We start from the raw sequence: 19,801 nt of genomic DNA on the forward strand, positions 1-19,801 counted from the left end.
AGAGGCCGGGCCCAGGGTGTCCGTGAAAGGCCAAGATGACCAAGAAATACGTGGGGTGGGAGTCAGGCTTCCATAATAACAAGTTTATTCTCATACAATCTCTAGCTTCTCAACAGTGGCTCCTGGAAAGGGGAGGTGAAGCTGCATGCGGGAGGCTCCGGGTGGGCGGCTCTGGCATGTGGTGGTTACCGGCTCTGCTCAACTGTAAGACATGGGATGCAGTGAACCGAAGGGCCGAGGGAGGAACCCTCTGCCCCAGACCCCTGCCCTGCCCAAGGCACTTACTGTATGTGGAGATGTCGATTTCCTCTGGAAGTTCTGCCACATTAACTTCAAACCGGTCCTGGACGTCATTGAGGATTTTGGCATCATTCTCGTCAGACACAAAAGTGATGGCTAGGCCTTTGGTGCCAAAGCGACCCGCCCGGGCCACCTGCAGGCAGACAGGATCAGGGTCAGGCCACAGATACTACCTCAGGACTTGAGGAAAAGTAGGGCTGGGGCCCCACCCCACCACCAGGGGAAAGCAACATGCCCGTGAGGCTGCTCACCCGGTGCAGGTAGGTGTCCGAGTCCTCAGGCATGTCGTAGTTAAAGACAATGTTGACTCGCTCGATGTCCATCCCCCGGCCAAACAGATTGGTGGCCACCAGGATCCGCCGCTGGAAATCCTTGAACTGCTGATAGCGTGACAGGCTGGGGTGCAGGAGAAACAAGTGGAGGCCGTCAGACACTGGGCTCCTGGTGGTGCTCCCTGCAGCCTTGGCGGGCGGCTTGCACTCACCGCTCCTCCTGGGCCATGCCCCGGTGGATGGCGATGGCCGGGAAGTTCTGCTCCACGAGGAGCTGGGCCAGGGCCATGCAGCGCTGCACTGACTTGACGAAGATTATCACCTGAGGGAAGGAGTGGCAGTCAGGGCCACACAGTCCCTGCGACCCAGTAACCTCCCGAAGGTCCAGAGCCCCAGGACAGGCTGATGGAAGTGTCACCTGGTTAAACTCCAGCACATCCAGGAGATCAAAGAGCTTGCGGTTCTTCTCACTGTCTTTGAGTTTGACGTAGTACTGCTGCAGGCCGTGCAGCGTGAGCTTGGTCTCGTCGTCCACAAACACCTCCATGGGCTGTGTGGGAAGGGAGGTGGGATGGGCAGGCAGGGATCACCTCTGGGCATCTCGCCTGCCCAGAACCTTCCAGTGGGCGACTCCTTTGTGCGACACTTCCCAGAGGACCTGCTGCACCAGACCTCAGTAAACATCGCTCAAAAGCTGGATGTAAGCTCTGGCCCGGCTCAGGTGTGGACCAAGCTTGACTCCCAGTTTGACAAGACCGAGGGGAGGAAAGGAGGCTCCGCCGGCTCCCAGCATCCCAGCATCCTCCGTGCCATGTGGGCCGTGCGGGTGTCCTGGGGCCCCAGGCTCCAGGCCCCTGGGGAAGGCCGAAGCTGCCACTCTCGCCCTACTCACATCCTGCATGAACTTCCTGCACACAGGCCGGATGTCCTTGCTCAGGGTGGCGCTGAACATCATGCACTGCTTCTCATGTGGTGTCAGGCGGAAGATCTCCTGCACATCCCGCCGCATGTCTGGGTGGGGAGGGCAAGACATGGGTGGGCATGAGCGTCTGCCATGCAGGACCCCCACCCCAGACCAGACCCAGACCCCTCCCAACCTGTGCCAGGGAACCAGTGGCACCGTGACGAGGGCAGAGTGAGCCGCGGGACTGGCCAGTCCTGGTGCCTGAGGGGCTGGGGGGTGGCCAGCGAGCGCAGGCGCGGGAGGAGCTGCAATCCACTTACGCGCTGGCGCGGAGCAGCCGTGCCCGTGCGCCTCGAGCCACGCTTCAGGGAGGGGAGCCTGAGGCAGAGACAGCCGCTGGGGTGAGAGCTGCAGCTGCCTCCCAGGACACAAGCCCATCTCCCACCGGCCCTGTCGGGGCTCACTGAGGGCAGGCGGGGCCTGGAACCAACCCAACAGGTTGCAGAAGCCTCATACTCCCAGAGGTACGTGTGCATGCCTTTACGTCCAGGAGGGACGGGGGCATGCTTGGGCCCCGTGGTCCCATTCGGCTCGGGCTCAGAAATAGCACGTCCCTCTGCCAGCAGTAGAGCTTTCCCTAAGATCACCACAGGAGCCCCGCCTGCCAGCCGCCCGTGTGACCCACTCAAGAGCCTTCCGCCTGCTATGGGGCCCGCCTAGTCGCTGACTCTCCAGCTGGGGCTGCAAGGGCAGAGGACTCACCCAGCTGCTCCAGCATCTTGTCACACTCGTCCAGCACAAAGTGCTTCACATTCTTTAGGCTGAAGCTCCTATTCCGCACAAGCGCCAGGATGCGGCCTGGGGTCCCCACCACGACATGGGGACAGTTCTTCTTCAACACTTCTTCATCCTTCTTGATGGAGAGACCACCAAAGAACACAGACACCTATGGGGATGAGGAGGAAGCTGCTCCATGCTGATACACGGCCCAAGGCCCCGACCTGCACGGCCCAGCACCTGCGAACAGGAGGCCTCAGGGGACCAAGGCAGGCCTGAGAGCCTCCCGGGGCTCCACTCAAAGGCAGCCCCAGGCTGGGACCTGCGCAGGCCCCTGGGAGCCATGCATAATTCATCAGGCTTTTAAGGAGCAAAAACCACTGCAAACCTCAAAGGCAGCTGCCCCTGCCAAGCTTGGTAAATGCTGGCTGGGCCAGAGCTGAGGCTAACAAAGCTGTAGAAACCAAGTGGCGCCTGGTCCAGTCCGGCCCGAGGGGCTCACCTTGACGCTGGGCATGTACTTGGAGAAGCGCTCATATTCCTTGCTGATCTGGAAGGCCAGCTCCCTCGTGTGGCACATGACCAGGACTGTCACCTGGGAAGTGGCATAAGAGGGCCTTAGGCAGTGTCCTAAACCCCTTCCCCACCAGAGTCCACCCAACCCAGTGCCCCCGACACTGCACCCAACATCACAGGCCATTTGAAGGCCCGGTCCAAATGCCTCCCACTTCTCACGGCCCTTCCCCACCCCTCACTCCCTACACCCTCCCACAGCTATTGAAACCTGTCTCCCAACACCAGGACCTGCAATGAGAAACAGAAAATGGAACAGAAAATGGCCCGCATAATGTAATGGTTAGACCTGGCCTACCCGGGTGACATGGGACCTGGCTCTCTAAGGATTTCCTGAATCTCGGCACTCGGGCGACCCCGGTCTCCCACCCGTGCCATCAGACACTGGACCTCCACAACACCTTCATCCTTCAGGATGGGCTCTGAGATAACGAGGGCACGGGCGCCAATATGAAGCCCAAAGATGTGCACCCGGCCTGACTCAGGAGCAAGACACCAGAATTCACTGAAGTGTCTCCCCAAGATAGTGGCACACAAGACAACGGGAGAAGACAGCCAGGGCCTAACAGCAAGGACAGTGGTGACAGCTATATTCGGGGCAACCCAACCTTCAGATGGACACTCTCTAGGTAAGTGGCATGGCAAAACAGCAACGATGCCTCTGCGGCAAGGGGCAAACTATGGGCACTTTCCAGTTATTTTGGCTTATTGGCAATTTCTAATTTTTGTTATAACTAATTACTCTATTTTTTGAGATAGAGTCTACCTCTGTCACCCAGGCTGGAGTGCAGTGCTGTGATCATAGCACACTGCAGCCTCAACTTCCTGGGCTCAAGCGATCCTCCAGCCTCAGCTTCCCAAAGCACTGGGCTAACAGGTGTGAGCCACCCCATCCAGCCTACTCTACTTCCGCCGCCACAGGCAGGCTGGGGCCAGGAAGGGAGGAGCCCACCCACCTGTCCGTTGACAGGCTCAATCTGCTGTAGGGTGGCCAGCACGAAGACCGCTGTCTTGCCCATCCCGGACTTGGCCTGGCACAGGACGTCCATGCCCAGGATGGCCTGGGGAATGCACTCATGCTGGACTGCAGGAGAAGCAGAGCGTGAGGGACGAGAACCTGGATGCACCCCCGTGCAGGATCCTCACCAGCTGACCGGGGGCCCACAGCGAGGGCAATCAGAAGAGGCCGAGTCCGGACAAGGCCATAGACACCTGCAGGGCTGGGGTATCCGCCTGGTCAAAGCAGAACGCCCCGCTGCCGAGGGCAGCCACAGGCCCTGCTGGGCACAACTGATCCACGGGGCGGGCGGGCCCCTCCCTCACCCACGACACACTGGAGGCAGCACCGCTCTGGGCGGGCAGGGCTGGTCTTGTCTTGGTGAGGACCTGGGCAAGAGGATAACACCCAGAAGGCGTACCCTCAGACGGATGCTCAAAGCCACAGTCCACGATGGCCCGCAAGAGCTCCGGCTTCAGCAGAAAGTCCCGGAAGCCAGAGCTGTGGATGGAAACGTAGGATCCCTTGATGTCTTTCTTAGGGGGAGCCGGTGTGCTCTCTTGAGGAGCCTGGGGCTCTTCCTCTTCATCGTAATCCAAAAGATCGTTTTCCACATCCTGTTCTGCCATGATGCTGAGAAGAGAGAGAGGCAGGGTCCCGCGAGTGGCCACAGAAGGATGATGAAGCTTCATTCAAACGGCATTCTCTGCCGCCTCCTTCCATGAGCGAGCCCGTCAGCTCTACCTGGGCTGCACCTCGCAGCTTCGCCCTGTCTCCACCTCCCCACCCCCAAGCTACCCCATCTCTCCCCCATGCCCCGCTAGCCACACCCACAGACAGAACACCCTCCACCTCCAAGGGCTTCCCATGGCTCACAGAGTTAAAATCCCAACTCTCACCACAGGCCAGGCAATCCCCTTGGTTTGACCCCTGCTCACCTCATCCCACACCACCCCCAGCCTTGTTCAGCTGCTCAGACCCCTGGAGCCCCTGCCCCAAGCCTTTGAACCTGGCTGTCACCGCCAGGAATGCTCTGCCCCCAGGTCTCTGCACAAATGCCTCCTTCTCCACATGCAAGCCTCAACTCCAGTGAACCTCCTCAGACTACTCAGCCCAGAGAAGCCCCCTCCCTATCACTCCCCAAGGAACCCACTGGGTTTGCATGGGGCAGGAGCCCAAAGACCCCAGGGGTAGGGCTGCCAGGATGCTGGCGGGAACTGAGTTTGCGAGAGAGCAAGCAGTATCTGCCCAGCCCCAGCTTCTCCCACTCTCTGTGGTCTGCACAGGGGAATAATTAAGTGCTCTCATGAAAGGCCTCCTATTGGGCCTGGGCCAATAAAAATAAAGCTGAGAAGATGGAAAATGGAATTAATACAAAGTCTGCCTACCTCTTTGCTTTATTAATCTAATGCATACCAAGTGCCTGCTGGGTGCAAGGGACCCAAACATGAGGACAATTGTCTTTCATCCTCCTCCCCTACCCCAGACTCCACTGGGGGGTGGAGCAGAGGGTGACGGCTGCTACAATTCTTCCTGAGGCTGGATGCTGAGGACCCTAGGCCACTTCTGGCCTCGCTGTCACTCATTCCCGGCTGAGAAACATTAATTCCATTCTCTCAATGGCTGTTTTCTCTCTCTCAACCTCCCTGTCCATGAGGCAGTGAATCCCACCAAGGCCCTCTGGCCAGTTCTCACCTATGCTACCATGCTGGCCCCAAGCTGCTATCACCTGTTTTATTATTATTATTATTACTATCATTGAGATGGAGTCTTGCTCTGTCACCCAGGCTGCAGTGCAGTGGCGCAACCTCGGCTCACTGCAACCTCCACCTCCAGGGTTCAAGATTCTCCTGCCTGGAGATTCAGCTGCCTTCTGAGTAGCTGGGAATACAGGTGCTTGCCACCACGCCCAGCTAATTTTTGTAGTTTTAGTAGAGACAGGGTTTCACCATGTTGGTCAGGCTGGTCTCAAACTCCTGACCTCATGATCTACCCACCTCAGCCTCCTAAAGTGCTGGGATTATAGGTGTGAGCCACCGCGCCTGGCCTTATTATTAACTAGAACAGCTTTACAGGCCGGGCGCGGTGGCTCACGCCTGTAATCCCAGCACTTTTGAGAGACCAAGGCGGGTGGGTCACCTGAAGTCAAGAGTTCGAGACCAGGCTGACCAACATGGTGAAACCCCATCTCAACTAAAAATACAAAAATTTAGCCAGGCATGGTGGCAGGCGCCTATAATCCCAGCTACTCGGGAAGCTGAGGCAGAAAAATTGCTTAAACCCAGGAGGTGAAGGTTGTGATGAGCCGAAATCACGCCACTTCACTCCAGCCTTAAAAAAAAAAAAAAAAGCTTCAGAGATATTTACATGCTATACAACTCACCACTTAAGGCAGATAATTCAGTGGTTTTTAGTGTAGTCACAGACATGTGCAACCACTACCACATGTGCAATTTTAGAATACTTCACCTTGAAATAAAAGCTCCTGTACCCTTTACCTATCCATACCCTAAACACCCCACCCCAGCCCCGGGCAACCACTAATCTGCCTTCTGTTTCTATGGATTTGCCTGTTGTTGTGGACATTTCACATAAATGAAATCTCACAATTTGTGACATTTTGTGTCTGGCTTCTTTCACTCAGCACAATGTGCTCTAGCACATCATCAGTACTTCCTTCCTTTTTTCTTCCCCTCTTTGAGACAAGATCTTGCTCTGTTGCCCAGGATGGAGTGCAGTGGCCCAATCAAAGCTCACTTCAACCTCTGCCTCCCGGGCTCAATCAAGCGATCTTCCCACCTCAGCCTCCCTAGTAGCAGTAGCTACATGCACCCACCACCACTAATTTTTGTATTTATAACAGAGATGGGGTTTCACCATGTTGCCCAAGCTGATCTCCAACTTCTGGGCTCAGGTGATCCATGCACCTCGGCCTTCCAAAGTGCTGGGATTACAGGTGTGAGCCACCACACCCGGCCTCATTTCTTTCCATGGTCACCTAATGTTCCGTCTCACCAACATACTACATTTTGCTTAACCACTGTCAGCTGGACACGTAGGTGCCATCATCTCTTGCCTGAATTAAGCCAATTGCCTCCTCCCTGGTTTCCCTGTTGCCATCCCCCAGCCTCTCCCCAGAGCAGCCAGAAAGACCCTATCAAACTAAGTCACGGCCAGGCGCGGTGGCCCACGCCTGTAATCGCAGCACTTTGGGAGGCCAGGGCGGGCAGACCACCTGAGGTCAGGAGTCCAGGACCAGCCTGACCAACACGGTGAAACCCCGTCTCTACTAAAAATACCAAAAATATGCCGGGTGTGGTGGCTCACACCTGTAATCCCAGCTACTCGGAGGCAGAAGAATCACTTGAACCTAGAAGGCAGAGGTTGCAGAGAATCAAGATCACACCACGGCCCTCTGGCCTGGGTGACAGAGCAAGTTCTCTGTCTCAAAAAAAAAAAAAAAAAAAAAAAACCCTAAGAGTACATCACTATTCTGCTCAAAACTTTTAATGGGTTCCTACTGCGCTTAGAAAAAAACTCGAGTCCTCACAAAGCCAGCCTAGCAGGCCCCTCCTAACCCGACTCCTCTATACTCATACCTCATCTCCCCCATTGCCCCTCACTCGCCAGCCTTGCTGCCGTGTCTCAAACACACCTCAGCACCTTTGCACTTGCTGTTCCTGCTGCCTGGAAGGGTCACAAATCCCCCACTTCTTTTGGGCCTCCTTTGCTCCAGAAAGGCATTTCTTTACAGCCCCAACTAAAACAGCACCACTTCCAGTCAGCCCTGCCCTGTGAGAACAGCTAATAAGCACTCCATAGCAATGGCTGAATAAATGGAACTAGAATAAAGGCGTTCAGACAGAGTTGAACATGTCTCTTTATCTGACCCTTCAAACAGGCAATCTGAAGGGGTCACTTCCCAGGCAGCAGGGAAAACAGGAGCCAAGAAAGGTCAGTCCAAAAAGCACCAGAGCCTTTTGGGGTATGGAGAGTAGGACTAGCTGGCTGGCGTCAGGGCAGAAGACAAAGCTAGAAGAGCTGGTCAGCCACACAGGGCATGTGTTTTTTTGTTTGTTTTTTTTTTGAGACAGGGTCTTGCTCTGTCACTCAGGCTGGAGTGCAGTGGTGCAATCATAGCTCACTGGAGCCTCAACCTCCCAGGCCCACTGAGTCTCCCACCTCAGCTTCCTGTGTAGGTGGGACTACAGGTGCATTCCACCACGCCTGGCTAATTTTTGTTTTAGTAGAGACAGGGTTTCACCATGTTTCCCAGGCTGGTTGTGAACTCCTGGACTCAAGCAAACCTCCTGCCTCTGCCTCCCAAAATGCTGGGATTACAGGAATGAGCCACCCACCATGCCCGGCCTGGGCCTGTGTACTTGTTAAGCAATAGGGAATTGCTAATTAGATTGGAGCTGAGCCACTCAATCAGGATCCGCCCAAGAGTACTGCAATTTACTCCTCTGATGAAGGGGGAGGTTAAGACCAGTAGCAGGGAAAACCAGTCACCAAATGAAAGAGAAGTAACCAGGGTAGGGGCATGAGGTAAGGAAAGAAAGGGTGGGACATGCCACAAGACAGGAACATCCACTGACCAATCCGTGGGTAGAGAAGAGCCACAGTCTATTCTGGACTCCAAATCTAGGTGGCCAAGAGATGGTGTATTTTAAGGAAATAAAGCAAAGTTGTTTTGTTGGTGGGGAAATAAATTTGGGGCAGGCCGGGCATAGTGCCTCACTTCTGTTAATCCCAGCACTTTGAGAAACCAGTGTGGGAGGATGGCTTGAGCCCAGGAGTTCGAGACCAACCTGAACAATAAGTCGAGACCGCGTCTATACAAAAACAATTTTCTAAAAAGTAGCCGGGTGGGTGGGGGGAGGGGGGAGGGATAGCATTAGGAGATATACCTAATGCAAATGACAAATTAATGGGTGCAGCACACCAACATGGCACATGTATTCGTATGTAACAAACCTGCACGTTGTGCACATGTACCCTAAAACTTTAAAGTATAAAAAAAAAAAAACAACCACATAGCCCAAGGGGCACCTTCTATGTAGCAGAGGCTAAAAAATAAATAAGTAGAAATTAAAAAAAAAAAAAAAAAAAAAAATAGCCCGGTGTGGTGGCATGGGCCTGTAGTCCCAACTACTTGGGAGGCTGTGCCGGGAGGATCGCTTGAGCCAGGAGGTCGAGGCTGCCAGTGATGGCGCCATGGTATTCCAGCCTGGGTGACAGAGGGAGACCCTTTCTCAAGAAAAATAAATTTAAAAAAAGAAATTGGGGCCCAGCGTGGTGGCTCATACCTGTAATTCCAGCACTTTGGGAGGCGAAGCGGGCGGATCACTTGAGGTCAGGAATTAGAGACAAGCCTGGGGCAACATGGTGAAACCCCGTCTCTACTACAAATACAAAAATTAGCCAGATGTGCTTGCTTGAACCCGGAAGACGGAGGCTGCAGTGAGCCCAGATAGTGTCACTGCACTCCAGCCTGGGCGACAGAGCAAGGCTCTGTCTCAAAAAAAAAAAAAAAAAAAAAGAAAGAAATTGGGGTAAACCGAATCTGCTAAGATAAAATTTTCGAGAAACCGGGCTGGACAGGATCTAAAGCTCAAAACTGATTAGATCAGGAAAGGATCCGGCGGGGTTTTCCCCGCCCAAAGTGGGTGGCCATGACCGCTGAGGCGCCAGGAGCGCATGAACTTGAAAGGTGACAGCGGGGAACTCACAACCCAGACACGCCACGTGTACCCAGTTACCCTCAAGTGTCCCCAGGCAGGCTTTCCACCCCGGAGTTTATTCCCACCTGGGGACTCCTATTTCCATAAGAAAGTCTTTTTTATTTTTTTATTTTTATTTTATTTTTTTTTTTTTTGAGGCAGAATCTCGCTCTGTCACCCAGGCTGGAGTGCAGTGTCGCGATGTCGGCTCACTGTAACCTCCACCTCCTGGGTTCAAGCGATTCTCGTGCCTCAGCCTCCTGAGTAGCTGGGACCACAGGCGCTCGCCACCACGCTAGGCTGATTTTTTTTGTATTTTGAGTAGAGACGAGGTTTCACCATGTTGGCCAGGCTGGTCTCGAACTCCTGACCTCAAGTGATCCGCCCTCCTTGGTCTCTCCCAAAGTACTGAGATTACAAGAGCCACCGCGCCTGGCCTTCCAAAATAAAGTCTTATTTGCTCTAAATCTCAGAATCCCGAATCCCGTAAAAAGTAGACCAAAAAGAAGGTAGACTGGGAAAGAGGTCAAGTCCCTGGGACCCAAAGAAACCCCTGACAACTGGAAGCTCCAACTTCTCCCACCCAGGCCCCAGACCCCGGCGTCACCCCCTCGTCCCTCTCCAAATGGCCCCAGGCCGCCGCGGGGCCTATTCGGACGAACTGACAGACTCCAAGTGGGGCTCGGAGCGCCGTAGGCCATGACAGCCCCTCCCAGAAGCGGGCCCCGAGCCCCGAGCATCGCGCGCCAACGGCTGGCCCACCCCTAGCGCATGCGCCCCGGTGCCCAACGGCCAACACACAGCGCTCTGACACACCAACCGCCCCGCCCCCCCACGTCTCGCGACCCTTTCTCCTCCTCCCCTTAGATCCCAACGTCTCCCCTCGTCCTCTCGCTCTCAGTTCAGACGTCCCCACACCGCGGCCCCGCGCCCGGGATCCGCCGCTCACCTGGCACCCCGTTCGTCTCCGCGTGCTGCTAAGACAGCCTTCTGACTTCGGTTTTCCGCCGGGCGCTCAGACACGAGCTGCCGCGCTTCCTGCCTCTTGCGTCGGGCTGCTGCTCTGCTCACTGGGCCGTTGCCTTTTCATTCAAGAGAGGCCGAAGCGGTGATTGGGTCCTGTGAAAGGGACCGGGAGATTATTGGCGGAGACGGGAAGAAAGAGGGCGTGCCTTACGCCTCGCGTGTATTGGTCAATCTAAAAGTAGGCGCGCCCCAGTGAGCCGACAGACTGGCTCCGACAGCGCGTGGTCTCGTGATCTGGGTGTGGTGCTCGGTGGGAGCCGCCATGTTTGGTACTGATAACTGAAGACCTTTGGCCTTTGGCGTGTGCCCCACCCTTTCGAAGAGTGGCTTCTGCGGTGGGCGCTGAAACCGGAACTGTCCCAGTTGCTATCAATCTGCGGCCTGGGGGTCCTCCACAGTGTAGGCTCTGAAAAGAATAGGGAGCTTGGAATGACTCAAATGGACAGAACATTTTGCAGTATTTGGATTTCTATCGCTCCACGATAGTTTTGTCTCCTTGAATTTCACATTAGTAGAAGCATGCAATAGGTTGTCTTTTGTGTCTGACTTTTGCTCAACAAAGATTTTTTTTTTTTGAGACGGATTCTGGCTCTGTCACCCAGGCTGGAGTGCGGTGGCGCGATCTCTGCTCACCACAACCTCCGCCTCTTGGGTTCAAGCGATTCTCCTGCCTCAGCCTCCTGAGTAGCTGGGACTGCCGGTGCCTGCCACCACACACCTGGCTAATTTTCATATTTTTAGTAGAGACGGGGTTTCGCCGTGTTTGCCAGGCTGGTCTCGAACTCCTGGCCTCGTGATCTGCCCATTGAGATGGGCAGAAATCCTCCCAAAGTGCTGGGATTACATGAGCCACCCTGCCTGGCCGCAACAAAGTGTTTTTGAGAGTTGTCCATGTTGTGGGGATATCAACAGCTCGTTATTTTTTATTGCTGAGTGGTATTTCATTGTGTGGCTATACTATAATGTAGCCAATATAGTTTCACCCACCTATTCTTGGCCAATTGATTGTTTCTGGTCTTTGGCCACTGTTAATAGAGCTTGTACTGTAAGAGTATTTTGGGGAAGATAAATTTTTATTTCTTTTGAATACCTAGGAGTGGCATGGTGGCATGGTCACTAAGCTTTATTAGATCCTGGCAGATTTATTTTCCTATCATCTTTCCTCCCTCTTTCCCTCCACTTTCTTCTTTCTTTTTTTATGGTGTCACTGTGTTACCTATCATGCCCAGCTAATTTTAAAAAAGTTTGTAAAGGTGGGGTTTTGCAGGCCGAGCGTGGTGGCTGACATCTGTAATCCCAGCACTTTGGGAGGCCGAGGTGGTTGGATTACCTGAGGTCAGGAGTTTGAGACCAGCCTGGCCAACATGGTGAAGCTCCGTCTCTACTAAAAATAGAAAAATTAGCCGGGCGTGTTGGCAGGCGCCTGTAATCCCAGCTACTCGGGAGGCTGAGGCAGGAGAATGGCGTGAACCCTGGAGGCAGAGCTTGCAGTGAGCCGAGATCACGCCACTGCACTCCGGCCTCGGCCACAGAGCAAGACTCCGTCTCAAAAAAAAAAAAAAAAAAAGAAAAAGAAAGTGCCAAGTAAAGAAAGGATCAACTGGGCACCATGGCTCCTGCCTATAATCCCATCACTTTGGGAGACCAAGGAGGGTGGTTCACTTGAGGTCAGGAGTTTGAGACCAGCCTGACAACATGGAGAAACCCCGTCTGTACTAAAAATGCAAAATTAGCCGGGCGTGGTGGCACATACCTGTAATCCCAGCTACTCGGGAGGCTGAGGCAGGAGAATCGCTTGAACCCGGGAGGTGGAGGTTGCAGGCAGCCGAATTTGCACCATTGCACTCCAGACTGGGCAACAAGAGTGATCACCTAAGGCCAGGAGTTCAAAACCAGCCTAGGCAACATAGTGAGACCTCATCTCTACAAAAAATAAAATAAAATAAAAATTAGCCAAGCATGGTGGCTGATACCTGTACTCCCAGCTACTCGGGAGGCTGAGGCAGGAGGATTGTTCGAGCCCAGGAGTTTGAGGCTTCAGTGAGCTATGATTGCACCACTGCACTCCAGCCTGGGTGAAAGAGTGAGACCCAGTCTCTAAAATAAATGAACAACACATTGTAATTAAAGTCAAAGTCACGGCCGGGTGCGGTGGCTCACACCTGTAATGCCAGCACTTTGGGAGGCTGAGGCGGGCAGATCACCTGAGGTTGGGAGTTTGAGACCAGCCTGACCAACATGGAGAAACCTCGTCTCTACTAAAAATACAAAATTAGCCAGCCGTGGTGGCATATGCCTGTAATCCCAGCTATTCGGGAGGCTGAGGCAGGAGAATCGCTTGAACCTGGGAGGCAGAGATTGCAGTGAGCCGAGATCGCACTATTGCACTCCAGCCTGGGCAACAAGAGCGAAACTCTGACTCAAAAAAATAAAAAAGTTGAAGTCACTTGTGCTTCACTCCAACTCTTTCCTCCCAGTACAGAAACAATGTCCTAAAGAAAAACAGTCGTACTGAACAGTTACTGCACCCAACTTTACAAGAATTACAGTCATGGGGTCACATAATGACACGGACATGTTGAGAAATGTCTCCTTAGGCAATCTTGTCATTGTATGAACATCATGGAGTTTGATACAGTTTGGATATTTGTCCCCTCCAAATCTCATGTTGAAATGTGATCCTTCTTGAGCCCAGGAGGTTGGGGCTGTAATGAGTCATGTTTGTGCCACTGCACTCCAGCCTGGGAGACAGAGTGAGACTGTCTCAAAAAAAAAAAAAAAAAAGAGGAAACAGGCCAGGCGCGGTGGCTCATGTCTGTAATCCCAGCACTTTGGGAGGCCGAGGTGGGCAGATCACGAGGTCAGGAGATCGAGACCATCCTGGCTAACACGGTGAAACCCCGTCTCTACTAAAAACACAAAAAATTAGCCGGGCACGGTGGCAGACAACTGTAGTCTCAGCTACTCTAGAGGCTGAGGCAGGAGAATGGCGTGAACCTGGGAGGTGGAGCTTGCAGTGAGCTGAGATAGCGCCTCTGCAGTCCGGCCTAGGTGAAAGAGCGAGACTCCGTCTCAAAAAAAAAAAAAGAAAAAAGAAAAAGAATAAAACAAAAATAAAGAAGAAAGAAAAAGAAAGGAAGGAAGGAAGGGGAAACGAAGGAAGGAAGGCAGGCAGGCAGACAGGTGATCCGCAGTGTTGGATGTGGGACCTAGTGGGAGGTCTTTTTGGTCACGAGGGCAGATCCCTCATGAATGGCTTAGTGACATTTCCATGGTAAAGTGAGTTCTCCCTCTATTCATGGGATTGCTGATGGTTTAAAAGAGCACGGCACTGCTGTCCTCTCTCGATCTGGCTTCCTTCCTGTCTCACCATGGAATGCCTGCTCCCCTTCCCCTTCAACTATGATTGGAAACTTTCCGAGGCCCTCCCAGAAACAAATGCTAGTGTCATGCTTCTGGTACAGTCTGCAGAACTGTGAGCCAAATAAACCTCTTTATAAATTACCCAGACTCAGGTATTCCTTTATAGCAATGCAAACTGACCTAGACAAGGGAACTTAGATAAACCTAGATGGGTCCGGGCATGGTGGTTCACTCCCAGCACTTTGGGAGGCCAAGGCGAGTGGGTCACGACGTCAGGAGTTCGAGAGCAGCCTGGCCAACATGGTGAAACCCTGTCTGTACTAAAAATACAAAAATTAGCCGGGCATGGTGGTGCGCGCCTGTAATCCCAGCTTCTCAGTAGGCTGAGACAGGAGAATCACTTGAACCCAGGAGGCAGAGGTTGCAGTGAGCTGAGATCCTGCCATTGCACTCCAGCCTGGGCAACAGAGTGAGACTCCATCTCAAAAAAAAACAAAAAACAAAACAAAACAAAAACCTAGATGGTATGGCTACTACACATGTAGGCTGTGTGGTGTAGCCCAGCAGTCCCCAACCTTTTTGGCACCAGGGACCTGTATGATGGAAGACAATTTTTCCATGGACGTAAGGAGGGTGGATGGTTTTGGGATGAAACTGTTCCACCTCAGATCATCAGGCATTAGTTAGATTCTCATAAGGAAATGGCAACCTAGATCCCTCACATGCACAGTTCACAATAGGGTTGAGTTGCTATGAGAATCTAATGCTGTTGCTGATCTGAGCGGAGGCAGAGCTCAGGCGGTAGGTAATGCTCACCCATCACTCACCTGCTGTGTGGCCTGGTTCGTGACAGGCCACGAGGCCAGGGAGGGGTGGGGGTGGGGACCCCTGCTATATAAAGCCTACCGCTCCTAGGCTACCAACCTGGACAGCGGGTAACTGTCTGAATACCGTAGGCAATTGCAACACAATGCTAAGTATTTGTTTTGTTGTTTTTACCTTCATCTTCTTTGTGATGTTACAATGGTAGGTATTTGGATATCTATACATATCAAAACATAGAAAAGGTACTGGGTGCAGTGGCTCACACATGTAATCCCAGAATTTTGGAAGGCTGAGGCAGGAAGTTCAAGACTAGCTTGGGCAATGTGGTGAGACCTCTTCTCTACCAAAGGAAAAAAAAAAGCTAAAAAGCTACTTCATATACATTTCCTTTCATTTCCCTTTTTACTTTTCCCATTTACTTTTTTTTTTTTTGAAATGGAGTTTCACTCTTGTTGCCCAGGCTGGAGTGCAATGGCATGATCTCGGCGACTACAACCTCCGCCTCCCGGGTTCAAGTGATTCTCCTGCCTCAGCCTCCCAAGTAGCTGGGACTACAGGCACCTGCCACCACGCCCAACTAATTTTTCTTTTTTTTCAAACAGGGTCTGGGCCAGGCACAGCGGCTCACGCCTGTAATCCCAGCACTTTGGGAACCGAGGCGGGTGAGTCACCTGAGATCAAGAGTTCAAGACCAGCCTGGCCAAAATGGAGAAACCCCGTCTCTACTAAAACTACAAAAATTAGCTGGGCATGGTGGCAGGCACCTGTAATCCCAGCTACTCAGTTGTCTGAGGCAGAATAATCTTGTGAACCCGGGAGGTGGAGGCTGCAGTGAGCTGAGATCACACCACTGCACTCCAGCCTGGGCGACAGAGCGAGACTCTGCTCAATAAATAAATAAATAATATAGGCCGGGCGCAGTGGCTCATGCCTGTAATCCCAGCACTTTTGGGAGGCCCAGATGGGCGGATCACGAGGTCAGGAGATCGAGACCATCCTGGCTAACATGGTGAAACCCCATCTCTACTAAAAAATACAAAAAAATTGGCTGGGCGTGGTGGCGGGCGCCTGTAGTCCCAGCTACTCGGGAGGCTGAGGCAGGAGAATGGCGTGAACCCGGGAGGCGGAGCTTGCAGTGAGCCGAGACTGCGCCACTGCACCCCAGCCTGGGCGACAGAGTGAGACTCCATCTCAAAAAATAAGATAACCTAATATAAATAAAAATAAAAAAATAAACAATCTGTCTGTCATTCGGGCCATAGTGCCAGGTGAGATCTCAGCTCACTGTAACCTCCACCTCCTGGGCCCACTAATTTTTGTATTTTTTTAGAAGAAATGGGATTTTGCCATGTTGTCCAGGCTGGAAACTCCTGAGCTCAAGCAATCTTCCCGCTGCCTCCCCAAAGTGCTAAGATTATAGGCATGAGCCACCCCGCCCAGCCTCCTTTACTTTATACATTTTTTCACTATATATATATTTGTGTGTGTGTGTGTGTGTGTGTGTGTGTGTTTGATACAAATGGTATCAGACTGCATCATTTTGTTTCTTTCTTTCTCTTTAGTATCATTATTAAAAAATAACTAGAGGCTGGGCCCAGTGGCTCCTGCCTGTAATCCCAGCACTTTGGGAAGCTGAGGCGGGTGGATCACTTGAGGTCAGGAGCTCGAGACCAGCCTGGCCAACATGGTAAAACCCCGTCTCTACTAAAAACACAAAAAATTAGCCGGGCGTGGTGGCACACGCCTGTAATCCCAACTACTTGGGAGGGTGAGACAGGAGAATTGTTTAAACCTGGGAGGCAGAGGTTGCAGTGAGCCGAGATCATGCCATTGCACTTCAGCCTGGGTGACAGAGCAAGATTTCGTCTCAATAATAATAATAACTGGGCCGGGCACGGTGGCTCACGCCTGTAACCCTGGCACTTTGGGAGGCCGAGACGGGCGGATCATGAGATCAGAAGATCGAGACCATCCTGGCTAACACGGTGAAACCCCACCTCTACTAAAAATACAAAAAATTAGCTGGGCGTGGTGGCGAGCGCCTGTAGTCCCAGCTACTCGGGAGGCTGAGGCAGGAGAATGGCATGAACCCAGGAGGCAGAGCTTGCAGTGAGCCAAGATTGTGCCACTTCACTCCAGCCTGGGGGACAGAGCGAGACTCCGTCTCAAAAAAAAAAAATAAAAAACAATAATAATAACTAGAAATGATATTCTCCCTATGCTGCCCAGGCTGGTCTAGAACTTCTGTCCTCTGCAATCCTCCCACCTCTGCCTCCCAAAGTACTGGGACTACAGGCCTGAGGCACTATGCTTAGTCCTTTTTTTTTTTTTTTTTTTTGAGACAGTCTTGCTCTGTTGCCCAGGCTGGAGTGCAGTGGCACAATCTCGGCTCACTGCAACCTCCACCTCCCAGGTTCAAGCGATTCTCCTGCCTCAGCCTCCCGAGTAGCTGGGACTACAGGCGGCCACCACCACACCCGACTAATTTTTATATTTTTAGTAGAGACGGGGTTTCACCACATTGGCCAGGCTGCTCTGCAACTCCTGACATTGTGATCCTCCCGTCTCGGCCTTCCAAAGTGCTGGGGTTACAGGCGTGAGCCACCGTGCCCGGCCTTTTTTTTTTGTATTTTTATTAGAGACGGGGTTTCACCGTGTTAGCCAGGACGGTCTCAATCTCCTGGTCTCGTGATCCACCCGCCTCGGCCTTCCAAAGTGCTGGGATTACAGGCGTGAGCCACTGCACCCGGCCCACCTTGCAATTTTCTAGCTTGTCTTTCCCAAGTTTACTCTAGTACCTGCCCTTCAGGGAAGCCTCCACTGACTGCTTCCTCTGAAGTGAGATGGCTATCCCCTCCAGCCTTTGCAGTCTGGGATACCTTTCACCTAATACCTCATACTGCGCCCACTCATTCTTTTCACAAAGAGGGAAGTAGCACAGGCTCTGTGCAATTTCAGGGAGGAGTAACATGTAAAATAATCAAACAGGGCCAAGGGCCAGAAATGACGTCGGTGTGGTCTAGGAAGATTGCTCAGAAGATGTTACATTTAAACAGATAACTAAATGAGCAAAAGGGGCCAGCCTTGGAGAGATGTGATAGAAGAGCATTCCAGAACAGATAACAGCCAGTGCAAGGTCCATGTGGTTGGAAGTAAGGTGAGACTATTTGTTTTTGTTTTTTTTTTTTGACAGTGGGAGGTGGTTTGTTTTTTTGTTTGTTTGGTCTCACTCTGTTGCCCAGGCTGGAATGCAGTGGCACGATTTTTGTTTTTTATTTGAAACGGAGTCTTGCTCTGTCACCCAGGCCGGAGTGCATGGCACTATCTCGGCTCACTGCAACCTCTGCCTCCCGGGTTCAAACAATTCTCTGCCTCAGCCACCCAAGTAGCTGGGATTACAGGCGCCTGCCACAACGCCCAGAAATTTTTGTATTTTTAGTAGAGATGGGGTTTCACCACCTTGGCCAGGCTGGTCTTGAACTCCTGACCTTGTGATCCACCTGCCTTGGCCTCCCAAAGTGCTGGGATAACAGGCGTCAGCCACCGCGCCTGGCCTTTTTTTTTTTTTTTTTTTTTTTTGAGATGGAGTCTCACTCTATTGCCCAGGCTGGAGTGCAATGGCATGATCTCAGCTCACTGCAACCTCTGCCTCCCAGATTCGAGTTATTCTCCCGTCTCAGCCTCCCAGGTAGCTGGGATTACAGGTGAGCACCACCATGCCCAACTAATGTTTGTATTTTCCGTAGAGATGGGGTTTCACTATGTGGGCCAGGCTGGTCTTGAACTCCTGACCTCATGACCCGCCTGCCTCAGCCTCCCAAAGTGTCGGGATTACAGGCGTGAGTCAATCGCTGGCCTTTTTTTTTTCTGAGACAGGGTCTTGCTCTATTACCCAGGCTGGAGTGCTGTGGCATGATCTCAGCTCACTGCAACCTCCACCGCCCTGGTTCAAGCGATTCTCCTGCCTCAGCCTGCTGAGTAGCTGGGAGTACAGGCGCCTGCCACCACGCCCAGCTATTTTTTTTTTTTTTTTGTTAGATGGAGTTTCACTCTTGTTGCCCAGGCTGCAGTGCAATGACACAACCTCGGCTCACTGCAACCTCTGTCTCCCAGGTTCAAGCGATTCTTCTGCCTTGGCCTCCCAAGTAGCTGGGATTACAGGCACCCACTACCACATCCAGCTAATTTTTTGTATTTAATAAAGACAGATTTCACTACGTTGGTCAGGCTGGTCTCAAACTCCTCACCTCAGGTGATCCACCTGCCTCTGCCTCCCCAAGTGCTGGGATTACAGGCACGCCCGGCCCAATGGCACAATCTTGGCTCACTGCAACCTCCACTTCCTGGGTTCAAGCGATTCTCGAGCCTCCGCCTCCCAAGTAGCTGGGATTATAGGCATCTGCCACCACAGCTGGCTAACTTTTTTTGTATTTTCAGTAGAGATGGGGTTTCACCATGTTGGCCAAGCTGGTCTCGAACTCCTGACCTAAGGTGATCAACCTGACACAGCCTCACAAAGTCCTGGGATTACAGGCATGATCCACTGCGCCTGGCCAAGGTGAGACTATCTGAAGAACATAGTGAAGGCTCATGTTGCTGGATGGGGGTGAGGAGAGTGAGGTGTTTGGACAGGTGGGCAGAAAAGTCTGACAGGACCACCTTGTAGACCAGGTGAGGAGTATGAAGTTTTTCCTAAGTCTGCTGGGAAACCAGGCGCAGGCACGTTTTCTAGCAGGGAGAAGCAGGGACGGTGATGGTGTGATTTAGGATTTCCAAGGTCCCAGAGTGAATTAGAGAGGGGTAAGAACAGCTGCAAGGATGTGCCGGTGCAGTTATCATATTTTGTTGAGATTGTACAATTAATCCATTGTCTCCTCCCGACACTCCTTTTTTTTTTTTTTGAGTCTTGCACTGTCTCCCAGCCTGGAGTGCAGTAGCACGATCTTGGCTCACTGCAACCTCTGCCTCCTGGGTTCAAGCGATCTCCTACCTCAGCTTCCTGAGTAGCTGGGATTACAGGCATGTGCCACCACACCCAGCT

The 19,801-nt window shown here is 52.6% G+C and overlaps 1 protein-coding gene across 3 annotated transcripts; it reads right to left on the reverse strand.

The window, feature by feature from the left end:
• Positions 1–68: 68 nt before the first annotated feature.
• On the reverse strand, positions 69–12,495 carry DDX39A (DExD-box helicase 39A). 3 transcript variants are annotated; one of them, XM_002828787.6, is made up of 12 exons: positions 12,326–12,495; positions 10,496–10,978; positions 4,245–4,456; positions 3,783–3,910; positions 2,756–2,848; positions 2,239–2,422; positions 1,465–1,583; positions 991–1,122; positions 785–894; positions 552–696; positions 286–433; positions 69–202 (listed from the first exon to the last, which is right to left on the reverse strand). In XM_002828787.6, the coding sequence occupies exons 3-12, from the start codon at positions 4,450–4,452 to the stop codon at positions 186–188; spliced, it is 1,284 nt and encodes a 427-aa protein (XP_002828833.1). In that variant the 5' UTR covers positions 4,453–4,456; positions 10,496–10,978; positions 12,326–12,495; the 3' UTR covers positions 69–185. The 3 variants fall into 3 exon arrangements, with proteins under 3 accessions (XP_002828833.1, XP_063575389.1, XP_063575388.1); XM_063719319.1 differs by lacking the exons at positions 10,496–10,978; positions 12,326–12,495 and adding exons at positions 9,133–9,228; positions 10,154–10,279; XM_063719318.1 differs by lacking the exons at positions 10,496–10,978; positions 12,326–12,495 and adding an exon at positions 10,154–10,367.
• Between the last annotated feature and the right edge of the window lie 7,306 nt (positions 12,496–19,801).

This window comes from Pongo abelii, chromosome 20 (genome assembly GCF_028885655.2).
Source record: "Pongo abelii isolate AG06213 chromosome 20, NHGRI_mPonAbe1-v2.0_pri, whole genome shotgun sequence".
Lineage (NCBI taxonomy): Eukaryota > Metazoa > Chordata > Mammalia > Primates > Hominidae > Pongo > Pongo abelii.